The 17,523-nt window shown below is 47.3% G+C and overlaps 1 protein-coding gene across 2 annotated transcripts in view; it reads left to right on the plus strand.

Annotated features, from left to right (window-relative positions):
• Pyd (zonula occludens-like protein polychaetoid) overlaps window positions 1-17,066 on the plus strand; it is a 47,622-nt gene extending 30,556 nt beyond the window's left edge. For both annotated transcript variants that reach the window (XM_077706249.1, XM_077706248.1), the window contains exons 16-21: window positions 109-207; window positions 1,661-1,795; window positions 9,623-9,720; window positions 13,938-14,071; window positions 14,636-14,695; window positions 15,607-17,066. In XM_077706249.1, coding sequence (XP_077562375.1) covers window positions 109-207; window positions 1,661-1,795; window positions 9,623-9,720; window positions 13,938-14,071; window positions 14,636-14,695; window positions 15,607-15,820 — 740 coding nt within the window. In that variant the 3' untranslated portion in view covers window positions 15,821-17,066. The remainder of the gene's footprint in view (window positions 1-108; window positions 208-1,660; window positions 1,796-9,622; window positions 9,721-13,937; window positions 14,072-14,635; window positions 14,696-15,606) is intronic.
• The last annotated feature ends 457 nt before the right edge of the window (window positions 17,067-17,523 follow it).

The following is a 17,523-nucleotide window of genomic DNA, read 5'->3' on the forward strand; positions in this document are numbered from 1 at the left end:
TTGCCATGTTGAAAGCTGGTGAAAACAGTGACAATAAAAAGGAGGGAAGAGAATTGGGTTTTTTTTTGCCACTTGTTTTGAACCGCTGCTCTTGTGTGCCTTGTGCAGTGGAACCACGGCTGCAATTTGGGCGCCCCGATCCGGATGTGTACGAGGACCCTGCTGGCCGGCCCCTTGGGGCCCCAAGTGAAAACCGGCGACCCTTGGGTGAGGCTACCAAGCTCTGCTGTCTTAACTCCAGCATCGTGGAGATGAACAGCTGCAGTGGCGAGAATAATCGGCGAACCTGCAGCATGCTGGTCTTTGCGCCGGAACTGCCTGTCTTTGCGTTATTGCCAGCTTTCTACAGCTTTTATAACAGTATTACTTTCTACAGTATTATTACAGCTTTCTATTCAAAAATGTGATGTGTGCTAAACTTTGAGCTCTAAAAGTGTGCCTTTAATTTAATTTAATTGCAAGTGCTAGTTAAACCTCGTTATAGCGAACTAAAGGGTGCCGTGATGTGTTCGTTGTGACAGTTATTCCATGATAGCTGTAGTGGACATTTACTCCAGATATAATGTGTTAGGAGTGCTGTTACATACCCCAAATGCAGCACGGGTGTTTCTCATTTACGTCGCATGCGCCTACTTTATTGCACTCACAAACATCTCGCCTTCAGGGCAGACTGTGCTGTGAAGGAGCCTGGGATTGCTCATTGTTGCATCATCCTAGGTAACTGATAATTTCAGCTGCTGCGTTTAAGTTCGTGTCATCTTCGCTGTCATGTGCACCAAAGCAGCAAAAGACTTGGTGGCTGAGTCTCGTAAAGCTCTACCTAATGCTTCTCTGGCAGGAGCTCTCATCTTTTTTGTGCCTCTTTATGTGGGATTGTAGGTGGTGCACTCGTTGCAATGACTAAAGCTCTCGAGCCAGGCATGGAGGCTTTTATCGTAGCTGCCTTTAGCGCAGTCATCATTGAAACTGGGGGCTGGGCTGGATGGAGGACGTGTGGTAGAAGTTCTGTACTTCTGAATGCAGTTGCCACTTTGCGCACCATCATGAAATTGGCTCAAACATTTAATTTCAAAACGAGCATTATTCGTTATAGTCTGCAATAGGCAAGGTCTATTTGGTTGAAGCCAGATGCCGAATACATGGTAGGTTTCTATGGAGGCTTTCAAGAAAATCCACTGTTTGTTCGTAATATTAATTTTTTCATAATAGGCCATCATATTATAACAAAGTTTAACTGTATTTCCGAAGTATTCAACATTGCAGGTTCTTTGTTTGATACTGCTACTGATCCCTGTTGCTATTGACAGTAGCAGTGCCAGTGAAACTCCAGCATACATTATCGCAATTGCAGTAGACTCCCATTAGGATGAACTTGAAGGGACCATGAAAATTTGTTCCTATTATCGGAAATTTGTCTTAAGCGGAGGTTTTTTGCATTGTGGATGCTACGAAGGAGCAAAAGTGTTGTTCGTCCTAAACGAGTTTGTCTTGACTGGAGTCTGCTGTGTCAGAGTGGTGACACCAACTGTCCTGCCCGAGTTTTCTAGGCCGATGATGGTAGCACAGACTTTCCTGCCTCCTGCTGAGAAGGCTAGCACCGCAGCGTTACATTGTGGCTCTGTGTGACCGGCATGCCTGTTGTCCCCCATGGCCCTTGCAGACATGTACTCGGCAGCGCGGAGCCCCGGCAACAACAAGCTGGCCAGGGTGCTGCCCGAGCCACCGCAGGTGGATAGGGGCAGCAAGCCCCCCCGCTTCTCACGGTCTGCCCAGGAACGTCTGTTCGGTTCCCCTGGTTGGTACCTCTCTTGCACCATCTGGATTTGGTGGAGGAGGGGGGGCAAGGGGTCGTTTTGCCACCTGTTGGCTTTCCTCAACTGGGCATTGCACTTTCCATCCAGTGAAGTGCTGAAAACATCTTCGCTCTAGCACTGGTCCCTTTTTCAGTGGTGAGACAGCTGCGCATATTGCGCAGATTTGATACAAATTTGTTTTTCTGCGCCAGGCTGCTCCAAAAGCTTGAAAATTGCAAAAATTGCGCCAAACTGCTCCAAAACAGTTGCTCCCGTCAATTTCAGTGGGGAAAAATGCTTCTGACGGCATAATTTTCGAGCACCCCAAGATGATGCTGTTTGTATAGGTTTAATTGATTGATCATTCAATAAAAAACCTGCATAAAATTGTCCTCAAGATAGTTTTTTCAAAAGTCACAATGTCCGGTTGCACATGTTATATTCTGTGCGTCTTTAAAGTTTTCCCATCGAACACCATTGCAAAGTACTGTAGAAAAAATACTTATGTGTACTGTGGCGTCAAACTACTTGTGCAAGTTGATGAAAAAACAGCAATTTTTGGAGCGCCGTATCTCTGTAACGACATTACTGGGCGCCGCCATTTTGTTGGGGTGAAGATGTGAAAACGTGGCTTCCGGGCGAAGCAGTTGCTTGTGGTTCAGGCAGAGTGCTCTTCGCTGATTTCTACCTCGGTTTTAGTTAGGGGGTGGCTGGGTTTACATTTAGTCATTTGATCTGTTGCGGGAAGTTGCGGGTCTCGAAAGACGGAAGTTCATCAAAAACAACATGGCGTCCATGAATTCGCCGTGTTTTGGCCTTGGGTGTGCATCTGGTGCGTGCTTGAAGGGAAATTTCGGACTCATTGCGGTGTTATAATAAAACGCCGAGTCATTGCTGCCTTTCACAGTGAGCTTGCGAGAGGCGGGAATGGGACGATTGACACTGCAGATGTGGCGGCGCAGGCTACATCGCCGCAAAATGTTCAAGCAGTGACTGATAGCGGGACGGGCTATTATTGCACACTAGCAATAATGGTTCATTTATCTGAAGTGAAATTTAATGCCAAAAGAAAGGTGGCTAAACATACCAACGTTACTCAAATTACGATCTTAGTGAACGTGCACCTTGGGGATTGAAATAGGAGGGCTGGTGTGGTGCGACGACTACTGCCACCTCGCTTTGCGCAACTTTTGCCGTGGCCGTACGCTTGTGCGTAAAGACGAGTCTGGGATTACAAAAATAACAATTTCGGCATTCACACGATAATGAAAATGCCTAACGATTGCTTAGTTTTTCAGTTCGATATTTTCAACGGCACCCCACGCTATCTATGCATAGAACCGAAGAATTTTAAAAATGGATTGTAAAAAGGTAGTGCAGTTCGTACCTTGTGATGCTCTGGGAGAAAAAAACTTTATTGAAAGGCTTTTTCAGTGTTATGTACGTTCAAAACCGATTAAAAACTACACTTTTTCCCCATTAGGTGCCAAAATTTTGATCTTTTAGGCTCCCAAGGTGACATAATGAATGTCGTTCTTCTGCTCCAAATCAAGGTTCTTCTGCTCCAAAATTGAGATTTCACTGCTCCAAAAACTGCTCCCAAATATGATTCAGCTGTCTCACCCCTGCTTTTTGCTTCAGGCTGCTCACTTTCCTCGTCATGCCTGCACGTAGCATAGTCTCTCCTGCGACACTATGCAGCACAGTTGTCGACAAAACCTATGTGCACCAGGCTCTAGAGTTGCACAAAAAATGGCCATGTTATGCTGCTTTAGATTTCCTGGTGGTCAGTCGTCAAGTTCCTTACGTTCACAGCTTGCCAGGACCTTTACAATTTGCTGTTGCTTCCAGGAGGTTTTGTTGGCTCCATAGCGCAAGGTTGGGAGGGGCACCGTGTTTTTTGTTTCTGCTTAGTTTTACAGGCGGTAGCCAGTTATGTAGACTTTAATGTTAGCAATTGCGGTGAGTGAGCTGAGTGCATGCGATGAAAAAGATCAGCACCAGAGTTCTCCCCCATGGTGGGCGGCAGTGGAAAGGCCACCCACTGTTCCTCTTCACCTCCCATCTCTCTGGTTTACCTACCGCCCACTGCTTAAAATAAGTTCGGTAGGCCCCACCACTCCGGCTGGCCTGTTTTAAATGCGCGCCTGAGGAACTAAAAATGGCCACTGTGCGAAAGCAACCCCAGCGGCAGTGGGTGGCACAGCTTTGCCTGTACACATGGAGGAGTTTGAACAAGTTGTTTTTAAGTCGGAAAAATTGCCAGCTAAGTGCGGTATTTGGCCAGCGGCATTTGACCACAGTTGTTGAATCTTTGTGATTAAAATTTCAAAATTTTGAACTTAACATCTCCCCGTCGCCCCTGTTTTCAGAATGTCCACCTCTCATAAATTTCTGGGGAGAACCCTGATCATCACATAGGGCATTTCCTGTGAATTGTGTTTGCAAACTGCAAGGGGAAGTTAAGTTTAGATGTATACAGTCGAACCCCGCAATAACGAAACCGCCGGGGAAAGCCAGAAAATTCGCTTTTGCGGGAATTTCGTCGCCGCGAGAATGAAACATATTCATCCGGAAAATCGGCCACAAATCAAAAATTTATTTCCTAAAGTCAGTTATATTACTTTGTGAGCCTGCGGCGATCGGCAAACATGCCGACCACCGCACACAAACAACAAACGCACGCACGCTGTTCAGCGGTAGCGGGCTAGCGTAGACGAAGCCAAAGCAGCGACTTGAGTCACCATGTGTCGCCCCCTGGTGGTGCCGCTGCGAGGCTGCCTCCTCGTCCGCCGGCTATGGTTCCTAGAAACGCCGGCTACGCGTTCTGTTGTAAACAAATATGGCAGTGGCCATGCAAGCGGGCTGTGGCAGAAGTTAACACACTTTGAGCTAAAAAAAAAAAAAGTTAATTTGAGCACTTCTTGGACGTAGTTAACCTCAAATGGGTAGGTAAAATACCGACCAAACTTGCAGCGAATTTCGTTAAGGGGGGACGAGGGTCTTAAAATTAACTTTTTTATTTATGGGTAGAAACTTATGAAAATTTGCACACGGATGTGTTTTTCTCTGTAGATTTCAAATATGCAATTATATTTGAGCTGGTGCTGTTAGTTCAAAAGTTATCATACAAAGTCTAAACCGCAATTAGGTAATTTCTTACGCAGCTTTAATGAACTTTCGCATTGCATTTTGTCGCTTTTAATTACATGAATGGATAGCCAGAGAGTTCCCATACCCGATGACATCCTTTGTTTTTCTCTAAGGTCACGGCATCCTAAAAAAATATGTCAAGTACAAAAAATGGCAGTATTGGATATTTTGGCTCATCAAAATAACTGCAAGTCATTATTTATGCGTAGCCTAAACAGAAAAACTAAGAATGTCATCGGCTGCCTCAGGCTGTACTGAAAAAAATGGTACCAAGATTGACCTTATGAAGCAAGAAGAAGTTTCCAAAAAGCTGCGTAAGGCTGAGGGAAGTGACCAAAAATATGAAACTGAGAAAACTGCATTTGAAGTTTGGCCATGTGTTATGAGATGAACCGTCAGTAGCGTAGCTTCAAAATTTCCCAGTAACAAAGACATGTTCTTCCCATTTTCAAATCTGTCTTTGGATTCCAAAAATGTCAACTAGAACTGGAGATACAAAAGGCCAAGTAACGGACCCCATCAGGAATTTTGCAATATTTATCGACTTCGAATCGGTTGGCATTTTGTTAGCGTTGTTAAATCTGGTGGTGTCTTGCTGGCGTCGTGAAAACTGCAACAGTCCTTCGTGAAGTGCCATCATCTATTACAGTGCACTGTGGTACCCAGAATATTGTGTACGGCAAAAGTGTGAGGGTGAAACTTGCTTTAGGTGCCCCCCTTTTTTTGTTCTTTGGTGAGGCTATTTCATTCGCGGTTTTTATGCTGGAAGTTTGAGAGGATACAGGGGTGGGACACTGCGCAGTGCGTTTTCCGCAAATGCATCATGTTGTTGGCCCTCAAAAGAGTCTTTTGGGGAAAATAAATGTAGCCGAAAGGCAAACTTTTTTGGCCTATGGGGATAAACCCATAGACGCCTTTTTCCTTCAAGCCGTGCATGGTGCGGCTATCTCCATCGGACATCACGGTTGTGTACCGCAGCCCATTCTTGGAGAGCGAGCGCTTGAACATTATCAGGGCTGCCTCTACCTCCATGCGTCCTGCACCACAGTCAATGTTTCGCTGACACTCATGGTCTGCCAGCCAATCTTCGTAGCCCTCATCTGAAGCTTTGGGTCCGATGGCACAACCTAAGCAAAAGTTAGAGAGGACTACATGATCAATCACCAAGCCGGTGTACACTTCAATGATGCAGCCCACTCCAATGTGTGACAACCGTCCCCTTGTCATCCATGTGCCATCAAACATCACATCTATGTTGTTTGGCGGCTGACCAAGGTCCGAGTACAAGTCCTTGATGGCACGCACACTATCAACTTCAGAGGCTGCTGCAGTGTCCTCGCAAACCTGAACCACTTTCCTCAAGTGCGCTTGAAATGTCTTGTGGTGCAGGCCTCTGTAGGACAAGTTCATACCAGCACAAAAATCTGACAGAGCAGTCACCCCCTTCCCGATGCTTTGAATACTTTTCTAAGCCCTCATATTCACTTCAAAAAGAGTGATATTGCCAGATCCTTCGGTCCTTGGCGAGGAAAAACGTTCCACACGGTGTTCACAAACCGAGCACGTCACCTCGAGCTTCACGGCGAGGCCGTACTGCCGGTCAGGCTTCCTCAAATCCGGCGCCGCCAGCCCGCACTTGCCACACCTGACGTGCGCAAAAAGGTCCTTCAGCATTGCAGAATCCACTAAGACAAAATCTGTGCCGGATTCTTCCTCTCAGTGCGCCAAATCCACTTCAAGGAGGTCGAATTTTCGCGGCGTTGCTGACTTGGTCTCCATTCCGCGCTTGACCTCGTCCGCGTGTTCCGTACGCTCGGCGATCTCCTCCGCCGTGTAATACCTCGTGCCAAGCCGGCAGGACGTGCTTGGACCAGGTATGGATTCCGGAGGTGGTTGGTCAGGCGATGGGGCAGGCGAGGCAATACGAGGCGGCAAACGATTCTCATCCGGCGGAGTCGAGCGGCCCGAAGTCACACCACGCGACCTTGGGATAGGCGGACGACGCTTTCGCTTCCCGTGCGCATGACGGGTCGTCGTCTTCAAACGTACGTCTCCTGGCATCATTCACGAAAGTACGCGATGGAAGAATTAGAAGAAACTGTAAAAAAAAACTGCTCTAAGCGAGCGCTGCGCCAGAAGAGCGGACTCCGTCAGACGCGCGTAGCAGACGCCATGATGGCGACCGCCATGACAGCAGTCGCGCCGACCAATGGGAGGGGTCGTATGGCGAACTCAAACCGCGCGCGCCCGCTCTAGCCAATCGGCGGCCGAGAAGGTACCTTCGGAAAACTGGCAAGGGCGGTCGTTCTACTACAGTGGCTAGAATAGGAAAGTGTGATTACCGGCATGCAGCGCCTATGAGGCGCTTTGAAGCCGCCGATAGGGATCCGCGAGGGGGCGCGCGCGATCGTTTACACGTCGCCTGGTGAGGCGCGCGCGGATCGTCTGCAATGCGATTGCTGCTTTGACCAGAGAGAAGCACCGCTTGTTTCCTGTGCCGTAGCAGGTTTAACTGCCTCCAAAGCAGAGCCACAATTTTGTGCCGGGCCGCTACACGGTGTACAAGTCCTGCAAAAAGAAACTGTCGTTGTTTGGCGTTCCGAAGAACGCGAGTCTATATTGGCGCAGTGGCGACGAGCAATACCACGTACTGAGAAGCGGCTCAAGGAAAACACCGCTATGTGCGAGCTACACTTCGACGTAAGGTAAATCTCCCGTCACATTGAACATACCGTGAACGGAGAAGTTGTCTCAATCTACAGGGGCAGGCCTCGGTTGCCCCCGGAAGCTGTGCCCGCGCAATTTCCCAATCTTCCGAAGTACCAGCCGAAACAACTTCCCCGAGCAGAAAGTGTCAAGCGAGAAGCGCACCGACGCACCCGCGGCCTCACCCAACCATAAAAACGCTAAGGATGGTGACTTCTCTGTGAGTAAAGTTTGAAGAACCCCATGCTCCTTTTCTGTGAAGAACTTGACCTTCGGCAACATGGGAAACCACACGCTGAGTGTTTTGCCCTTCACAGTACCTTACAGCGTGTGTCGCACTGCGCAGGATAAAGACGAAGCCCGTACACGTACCCTTACAGACATTGGAAGCATTTACGAACCATCTGGCATACTGAAGAAGCCTGCCAGTCTCCCCGTCCATGACTATCAAATTCGTTTTGGTCCTCTAGCTGCACTTTTACACGAAGGCATTGAAAAAGGAGAAGGCACGCCTTTTCGTGAAAGGAAGAAGCATTTAAAGCTCAATCACCTCACGTAACAGCAGAATCGAACGTTGAGCAGAATCAAACGTCGAAATGCTTGAATTTCTTCACACACACACACACACACACACACACGCACGCACACACACACACACACACACACACACACACACACAAAGAAATAGCAGCAAAAGGCAAGGCCCATTGAGCAAAGAAAGTTGATGGCTTCGAGCCTTTGCAATTATGAACAAATCATTAGAAATTCACCAAAAGTGAGTAGTTTTTGTCTGTTTGTAACGAGCACGTCGAAAATAAAATGCGTGTTTACCAATTCCCAATTCTCTAATTTGCTTCATAAGTGTCCGAGCCAGCCGGCTATATTCGGCTGTCAAAGTGCGCCCAGTCGGTTGCAAACTTCGATTGTAGTACTTTAAAATATGACATTGATTGCATCTCAGTTTGCGCGACCACGTAGAATAGCTATGAAAGAAAATATATTCGTACTCCATACTCCTCCGCCGTCGCAGCGAACGTGTAATCGTGCGACAGCGCCACCTGGATTTTCCTCCTACAGCGTTACGCGGGAAAGGGCCCGGTCATCACACTTTCCTATTCTAGCCACTGTAGTTCTACTCAAGCGACGCCATTTTGAGATATCGCAAAATGCGCAGAAAGAAACAAGCTTCAAAACAAGACCAAGATGGCGGCGATCGGTCGGCTGCTTCGCCCGCGGGGCGCGCGGGAATTTGAAGCAACTTTTGCCCAATTCGGGGCATTTCGTGGCCCTCGAGGCGTTTCAAAACATGATTTTAGAGTATTTCCCGATGGAATTTCGCGTTGATATTTTGAAGGCAGGTGCTTGAAGCTACAATAATTCCAAAAATTGGATTTTCTCAAAATCGATATTTTGGCCATTTTTGACCATTCTAAGACCCGCGTCCCCCCTTAATGCGGGATCAGTTTCCAAACACGTTTCGTTGCCGCGAGATATAAAATACATGGGCGTCTATGGACGTTCGCCGGGGATGCGAAAATATTTCATTGCCGCAGGAATTTCGTACCCGCGGGATTTCGTTATCGCGGGGTTTGGCTGTATAAGCTGAGGCCAGGCAATAGCTTATTCCAAAGCAAAAAAAACAACGTTGTGTTCCGCTGTTCATGAAGCAATGCCATGCATTTTTGAGTGAGGACACCCAATGGAAGCCTCATGAAAGGCACCCTCAGCTGCAAAGAATGGTTTTATGTTGCAGTTGTTGTTCATAGGCAGTAAGTGGGAGGCTGTGTGCTTTCTTGCGAAAACTGTTTTCTGACGCCAAAAGCTGCCTGTGCTTTTGTAAGAACATGTCCGACAACTGGTAGCCAGCTGGAGGGAAAGGAGCGGGCACTGCTACGATGGTGTTTCGATAGAAAGCCAATGCTTGGGCACACCAAGCCTAGCCAATGACTGGTGTGTCTCGTACTGTGCAGGACGAGGAGGCGTTGGCGAGGTCCCTGGGGGCCCCGACTATATCAACACCGCCCACAAGGCAGCCTCCTTGGAGCGGCCCAATGGCCGCACCCCCCTGGTGAGTTGGGCTCTTCTTGTGCCGGTGTGGTGCACCCCTTGAAGGGGCCATGAAGACAAAATAAAAGTTTGTTCTATTTGAAAGATTTGATGTTTTATAGTGCCCCGAACGCTTGTCTGGCAGCAAACAATGCTTTATCTTTTTAGAAATTAATCAATTTAAGATGCTCTTAAAACAGCTCCATTTAATTTTTAAGTAAACTGTGAAGCTTGCCAGTCTTGCTGCTTTTTTATTTTTCCCACTGATTTCAAATGTGCCATTATTTTTTGAGTCGGTCAATTAGTTCCCAAGATAATTAGAGATAATTAGCCCATTTTTGGAGGAAAAATAGACAAAATGGTGTTAGTCATAAAACTGTAACCTTTAAATTTTTAATGCTATGAATCCTGGTGAATGCAATAAGAGAATCGGTTTTTTGATGCACCGCTTGGAACTAATTTTACAGCTCATTAAACTTTGGTGGCACCAGTGGCAAGGAACCATTTTGAGTGCCCATTTCAAGCACCAAAGTTTAATGAGCTAAAATTTAAGTTAAAATTTTTATTCTCTTGCCAAATCGTGCGTTTCAGGACGTTTGCGATGACATGTCCAGAACAGGTGTTCAAGCGAACGTTAGTGCTCTGTTTACTCTGCAGCGTACTGCAGAACGTTTTTTTTGCCTTTAGTCCTCCTAGATGCATGGTGCCATCATACTATGCAGGGCCGCTGTCGGCCTTTGCTTTGTTTCTGCCTGTATTTGTATTTGGCTTGTTTTTGTTACGGTAGGTAGTAATCGTTTCGTGAAAGATGGGGTGTGCTTGACAAACAGGGTCACGTAAGACAGTGTTGCTTATGCCAACTGGCCAGTGTCGTGTGAGACAACCCCAAAGCGACAGACTGCTGTACAACTATAACAAGCATAGTGCACGCAGTACCAACAACAGTATGCACTGGTACTTCTGTGTTTATGTGTAATTTCATAACTTCGATTGTTTACCCCACCTTCTTACTGCTGTAAAATGAATATGCATTATGTTTAAGGGGACGTGCTCCTCCAAACAACTTTTTTTTTAATAATGAAGTTAGGAGGCTGAAATTTTCACAGCTTATAGAGATTGAGCTCCTCTGGTCATATATGTAATCAGATTTTGAATAGCTGCTCCGGATAAAATGTTACGCAGCATGACTTTCAGAAAAATGGCTTTTTTGTGCACACTTTTTTTTATAGTAAAAATTTTTTCTGAAACTTTTAAAATAGCCTAGGTGGTTCCTTATGAACTGCAGAGTGCACAAATCTACCTGAAAAAGCCTCATCATCATTTTCCTCACCACGAAAAAAAAATTACTGGTAGTGTGCCTTTTTTTGTTCTGTATATTTTTGTTTTATGACCGTCAGAAATATCTAAGGACACAAATTGCATAATGAACAAGATTTGTGCGCTCTACGTGTTATAATGAACATCTATGCAAAATTTCATCCTGATACGACAACTTTAAGTGGGAAAATAAGTGTGCACAAACTCAGAAAACGGACAAAAACAACAAGCTGAGAAAAACGCAATTGAAAGTTTATTTCTTTGGCAGACTCAGAAATTCTTGCTCAAACAACATGAAATTTGGTGGGGATACAGTCTGAAATGTCCACATTAAGCTACTAAAACTAGAATGCTCCTGCTGCATAAGTTGCACCCTCACGGTTTTTGCTGGGGTAGTCCTTGGTATGGGATTGTTTCACCAGGCTGCGGCAATGGGGCTAGCCTTAGCAGTCAGATTTGCACACATCTGCCTGATCCTCCGCTGGTCACTTGCATTGCTTAGTCTGACCAGTTCTTCTGAAGGGAAGATTCCCAGTTCTTGGAGAACTTGCTCAAAACTAGTGTGGCCTCTGTTGAACCACAACCCTGCGAGGGCAGTGGCAGTCTCCACTACAGTGAACTGCAGGTTGTACGATAGCGTCCTGTGCCAGATGCGCAGTGCTGCTTCCGTCTCCATGGCATGGGATGAGCAGTCAACATTTTTTTCACACACAAGAGGCACGAAAGGCTTGCCACACTTCCTCCTCTTGCTCATCAAGCTTTTGGTGGCGGCTACAAGTACAAGTAGTTTGACCACCTCAAAATCCAGGCAGAGACCAGTGTCAAGAGAAATGGCAGTGCCAACACTGTTGTGGCTCGTGTCTTTGCTTCTGCCAAGTACCATCAAAAATCACACTGAGGCCAGTCTGACCAGCTTGCAACGCAGTTACTTGCCTTGCTTCAGCAAGGTTGTCTGAGACGCCTTTTGTGGCCGCAACATGAACTTTCTTGGCAGTGTTGTAGAACGTCTTTTGATGCTGTGGTTTTGGTAGACCAAGAATGGCACAAAACCTGCACAGCTGATCGTGTCCGATGCCAACCGCGCGTGCAGCGAGTACCGCTTTCACATTGACGGCGAAACTGCAGAGTTCCGGTTTGCGGCCTCCGCGACCGACGGCGGCAGCGCGCTGCGACGAGTAAACAGAAGAAATCACTCCCGCAGCCACTCCCGCAGGGCACTTCTCGTTTTTGCACTTCAGTTCCAGTACCGATGCGAGGCCCTTCCGCTTGTTCACAACCTCAACTGCGACGAGTTCGCACTTCCCGCACGTCGCGCACACGGCGGCACTCAAGGTCAGTCAGAGCGCCGACTCCACAGATAACTGCACCGCTCCCGTGGCTGGCTGTCTCCTCACCTTGGAAGGCTGCCGACTTCTTCTCCGATGCGCTTATAAAGCCGATATCTTCGCTGATAAAATCAGCCCCGCCTGGTAGAGCCGCGCTTGCAACGCTTGAAGGCCCGGCGCCGTTAGGCCTCACGGTGCCGGTCGTGCCGGCATTGGCCGTGGTCGTCACGATGCTGCGCCGCTTGCGCTTTCCTTTGTACCGGCATGAAGTACGCTGCTTCCGGCGACAAAAGTCACGCTTATCCTCACCGTTCACGATTAAAAACACACGATAAGGAAATAGAAAAGATAGCGCGAAGTAGCGAACGGAACGATGCGGGCGATGGCGGCACACAAGCGGCAAGACCCAATGGCGGTCCCGCTTTCGCGTCACGTGATTTAAATGCCCAGTGGGAGCTTGCAAAACAAGCGGGAAGAAACATTTTTTTTATTTTTTTTACGCGGAGATACGAAGCTGGCGAGCGGCTCAATCGAGAGAAGAAGGCTTGATCTACCTCTCTCAAGTGACCAAAATGGCGGCGAGCCACGCTGCCGTGCGGAATAAATTCTCAAACCTGGCCGAAATTTGGCTTGATTGCGCGATTTCTTGGGTCACCGCGAGTCATTCAGACACATTTTTCACTAAGTTCTCGTTCGTATTTCGTTTTCATTTTTTTACCCATGAAAGAAGGATAGTCAAAGATGCTAATGCAAGGGAAAACAAAAAATCGGTATATTTCGAAAAAATCGCGTTTTTTCGACCCGCGTGTCCCCTTAAGTGCAAATAACTCGTTTGGCAAGCTTATAAGCTCTGCCTAATTTAGTGCGTTTGCTTTTGTCGGCCTCAGCTAATCGCACAGCTGGGCATATGACATCATAGATTCTATTGCGGGAAATGAGCTACTGGGTCGCATGGCCATTCCCGTTTTTCCTAATTATATAGCTCATTTGAGCGAAGTGTGCGTTAAAAGTGGTGTCAGTATGATTCTAACGAGGCAATCTATCGAATGAACCGAACTTGTGCTTTGTCTGCATGGCCCATGAAGACAAAATACAAATGTGATTCAATAAAGAAGACTGCTTTGCCCTGACAACAACAGTACCATTCTTATCACAATCTTAGGACAAATAATGGAAATATTAAGGAAAACATATGTACCAGTGGCGACTCCGCAGCCACTTTTTGGTGATTGCTCTATGTCATCACAGAATCTTGTTTGTGCAATTGCTGGCCGCCGGCCTCTGCCACCAAGAAACTTGACAGGGCGATTGTAGTGAAGCGTGTAGTTTCGTTTGATTGTATCACTTGAATGCTGACCTGTAGTTGGCAGGCCGATGACTACGTTTTCAGTGCTTGCCCGCATTACGTCACCCTTGCCCATAATGCATCACTGCAGAGGGAAATTTGAAAGTTCTTCAGTATTTCTTGCATTCTCTTTAAAACTCTTTTGCGGCTGGCATGGAGCTGAATGAGTTACAATAGGCTAGCTCTTTTAAATTGCTAGAGGTTGTGTTCTGTCTCCATGGCCCCCTTAATTAAATGGGCCCTCCCTTGCAGTCCGGGTACGAGGTGCCGGCATATGACGCCTATGGACGCCAGGTGCCCCCTCACGACCCGTACCGGTTCACCCGCAGCACAGCCCAGCCAGCGACCATCGCCGTGAGGGCACCCGCAGGCCGCCCACCTCCGAGGTACCGCTCTCTCTTCGCTCCCTGAGATTGCCGAAATGGTGGCCACGGCGCGTTTTGTTTTTCTGCATGGTACGAAGGAGCATAGTGCTCAGAGACAGCTAAAAAGTCATAAAAAGCTGTCTTGCTTCCTAATGAGCAGAGTGTTCGATTCTTTTCAACACTTTCTATTTCAATGCCATGATCTTCTAACATTGAGAGCGAGCTTGGGGTGAAGGTGTTATAAAGCCACGCACAAAAAAAAGCTTCAAACGTAGTAAAACATGTTTGTGCTTGATTTTCAAGAGGAGCTTCAGAGCATAGTAAAGCTTCAAAGGCAGTCATTTTTATTTCTTTCTTCTTTCTCTTTTTTTCCGTGTGGCCCTCTTGTAAGTGAGCACATTTATATTTGCATACAAGAGATATTCCTGCCTTTTTTTTCATATTCACGGTCTTGAATAGTGACTGTGCTATTTGAAGATTGGCCATTTTTTAGAGCTGGTCAATATTTAGTAGTGCCTAATTGCAGTTTATCTAGAATTTAGTCTTCAGAAGCTGATTGAGTCACATGCACTGGCCATCCTACAGGACACCAGAGCGGCCAGCAATGCAGCCCAACCACACACTAAGGGGAGCCTACCAGCCGAGGTGAGCTCTACTGCGTCTTGCAGCCAAGGGGGCGTTTTCCAGCTTTGTGTACTATAAAACAAGGCTCGTAGCAGCCTCCACATTGAGAGGGAGAATTCATTACCTACCACGACCACCGTTAAGTGCCTTCCACCTCTTCTGCACTCATGCACTTGCAATTGTGGGCACAACTAGTTTGCGTACTGTTGAATATGTGGTGCCATTTGCTATTGCTGCCATCAGTCAGCACAAGCAGACTGTTCTTGTAGCAGCGTTTTTGCGGGTGTGTTGATTGTGCTTGGGGAAGGAAATTCTAACCCTTGAAGACCAGAGAAAGGGGGATTTCTCATGACGTGTCTATCATCATCAGGACTGAACAGCATTGCCCTGTAGGTATTCTGGATGAGAACTAGCAGGTACGCATCGGGGTCCTGTAGGAGCTAGGCTGGCTTTGGTTCACTCTGACTGTGCCCCATTGTCGTTCCTTACTACGGAAACGCCTGTATTGCCAATTACTGCAAATGAAATTTAGGTACATTTCAGTGTACTAGAGTAATGTGCCATTGTTATGACTTATTGGACTGCCCGCTTCCCCAGATACTAATGCAGGGAGCTGAAAACGCTCTTGGTAAGTCCTTTGGGGATGTAAAAGCAAAGACAGAGTAAACAAAAGTCAAAACTAAAAAACGTAAAGTAAGAGCTAATAGATCGTTTGCCACCTTTATGTTCTTTGCAGCCAATAAGGAAAACATTTGCGCCCCTTCTTAAAATTTATGGGGCTGACCTGGCCCGTTTGTGACACCCCAGTGTGGGTGCTTGTGTTGCCGTGGCCGGTGCAGATGAAGGCCCCGTTTGGTGTGGTGCTGAACCAAGTCACCTTCAGTGCTCAGCCAACTATGGAGGTGTGAAAGGGTGGCTGTTCCCTGTTGCAGGCTATCGGACGGGCGCCCCGTTCCTCCACCCAAGCCCAGTCGACCCCGGCCCTGGTCGGGGGCATCTGAGGAGCCCCCACCTTACGGGGGCCCCTACCTCAACCTGCCGCCCCGCTCTGCACTGGACCTGTCCAACCGAGAGCACCGGGGGTCCGCCTTCGAGTTGTACCGGAAACCAGAGCCACCACGGCCCCCGCCGCCACCCGTCCTCTAGCCCTGCGCCCGCATGGGAGCAGGAGTCCAGCTGTGCATACTCCACTAGTGCAATCACCGCCACCTTCTGGGTCCCACCAGTCCCTGTATAGTCAGAGACGTGGGCCCTTCTCGCTGTTTGCGCACACTGCATCTGGCGTTTTTAGAAGCTTGCCTGCCTTCCCAAGTGCCTTTCTCAACCGTGGCTAGGCAACAGTGTTGTTATGCAGCTTCAACAGTGGTGAGACATGGGGTTGGCAACCAGGCCGAGATTGTTTTTATTGTCGCCAGATACACGCAGTCAGAGGAGCACTCATTCCTGTTGTGGTGATAGCGAACTTTTGCAAGCATTCACTGTGGAATGCAACTCCGTCTTTTATCTTTAAGGGAAAAGAACCCTGAAAGACAGGGCAAGTTGTTTGTGGTGTGCTGGTTACTCTAAGAGTAGGGAGTTTGCGGCAGCAGAATTTGCAGGTAGTTGCTCAACCCACACGCTTATTTGCAGAGGCAGATGCCATATATGCTGATTTTACGGTAGATATGCCAAGCGAACTCTGTGACAGCACTGGACACTGTAGTGCCTTTTCTTTTTTTCTTTTCCTACCGGACAAATTTTGGACCTTTTGCATATTCATTCTGTTTTTTAACTCACACGAAAATATTTGAACTTACCATGCACTCAAGGGGCATCGCAGTAAGGCCAGCAATGGGGGTAGGGGGACAATGCCCCTTCTCATGCCCCTGTACATTTTGTTTCTACATGTTGCCACGCCCAAAAGTGCGGTCCTATGCTCATCCCCCCCTTTCCCCCATTTCCTGTGCTTCCCATTCACTACCCTCTTCCCTTAATCTATTAATGAGTAGTATCGATGACTGCAGGGCCAAGCCCATTTTTAAAGTATTTTGTGTTCAATTGTCATCCACAATAATGGAACTTGTGATTTCTGTATGGAGTGGAAAAAGAACAAACGTTGGATGATTGCTTTTTACGCCATGAAATTTTTGCCATATGTATATTTGTGTCGATGTCCTTTGCAATCTTTGTTCAACTTTAATGCATGTGAGCATGAAGATCTGAAAACGGGAGGCAAATACCGAGTGCTGCGCAAAAAGATCACATTGTAAAAAAATAAATCTTCATTTGTGGTTACTTTTGCACAAAGGTTTTCACATCGTGCAGTCTGTTTTGTCTAATACTAACTTCAGTAGGCAGCAATGCTCTTTTTGTTTGACCACAATAAATTAAGGTCTACTGTTGTTCCCGATAATTACTGTGGCGTTAAAATTTCTCGGTTTATCTAGGACACCGCTGAAATGAGGTAGAGGGCCTTTGTGTACAATTAGGCCCTTGTGATGTAACTCCTGCTCTTCTTCAAGCCCTTGGAGGTACTACTTTACAAATTTATACAGACTCCGCAACGGCCATATGTGATTTACGTCGAGTAAATAACAACTCAAGATATATCTCGAGGGACATTCATGTTATACTGGATACATACCCCTGCCCTCTGCGGCTCTCGTGGGTCCGGCGAAATACGCTCCCCGCTCACATTGTGGTGGATTGCGCCTGTCACCCTGCATTCGTTCCACGACCATTGCCATTACCAACAATAGATGCCCCAGGACAATTTCTCCAAGAGAAAGAACTTCGTCGCACCACACGAGCTCTAATCCCACCGTGTGAAACGGACCTCCCTAGTAGACTCGCTCGCTGGGAGGAGGTCT

The sequence above is a fragment of the Haemaphysalis longicornis genome, unplaced genomic scaffold (assembly GCF_048455015.1).
Source record: "Haemaphysalis longicornis isolate Haplotype H1 unplaced genomic scaffold, Haemaphysalis longicornis Haplotype H1 scaffold_4, whole genome shotgun sequence".
In the NCBI taxonomy this organism is placed as follows: Eukaryota; Metazoa; Arthropoda; class Arachnida; order Ixodida; family Ixodidae; genus Haemaphysalis; species Haemaphysalis longicornis.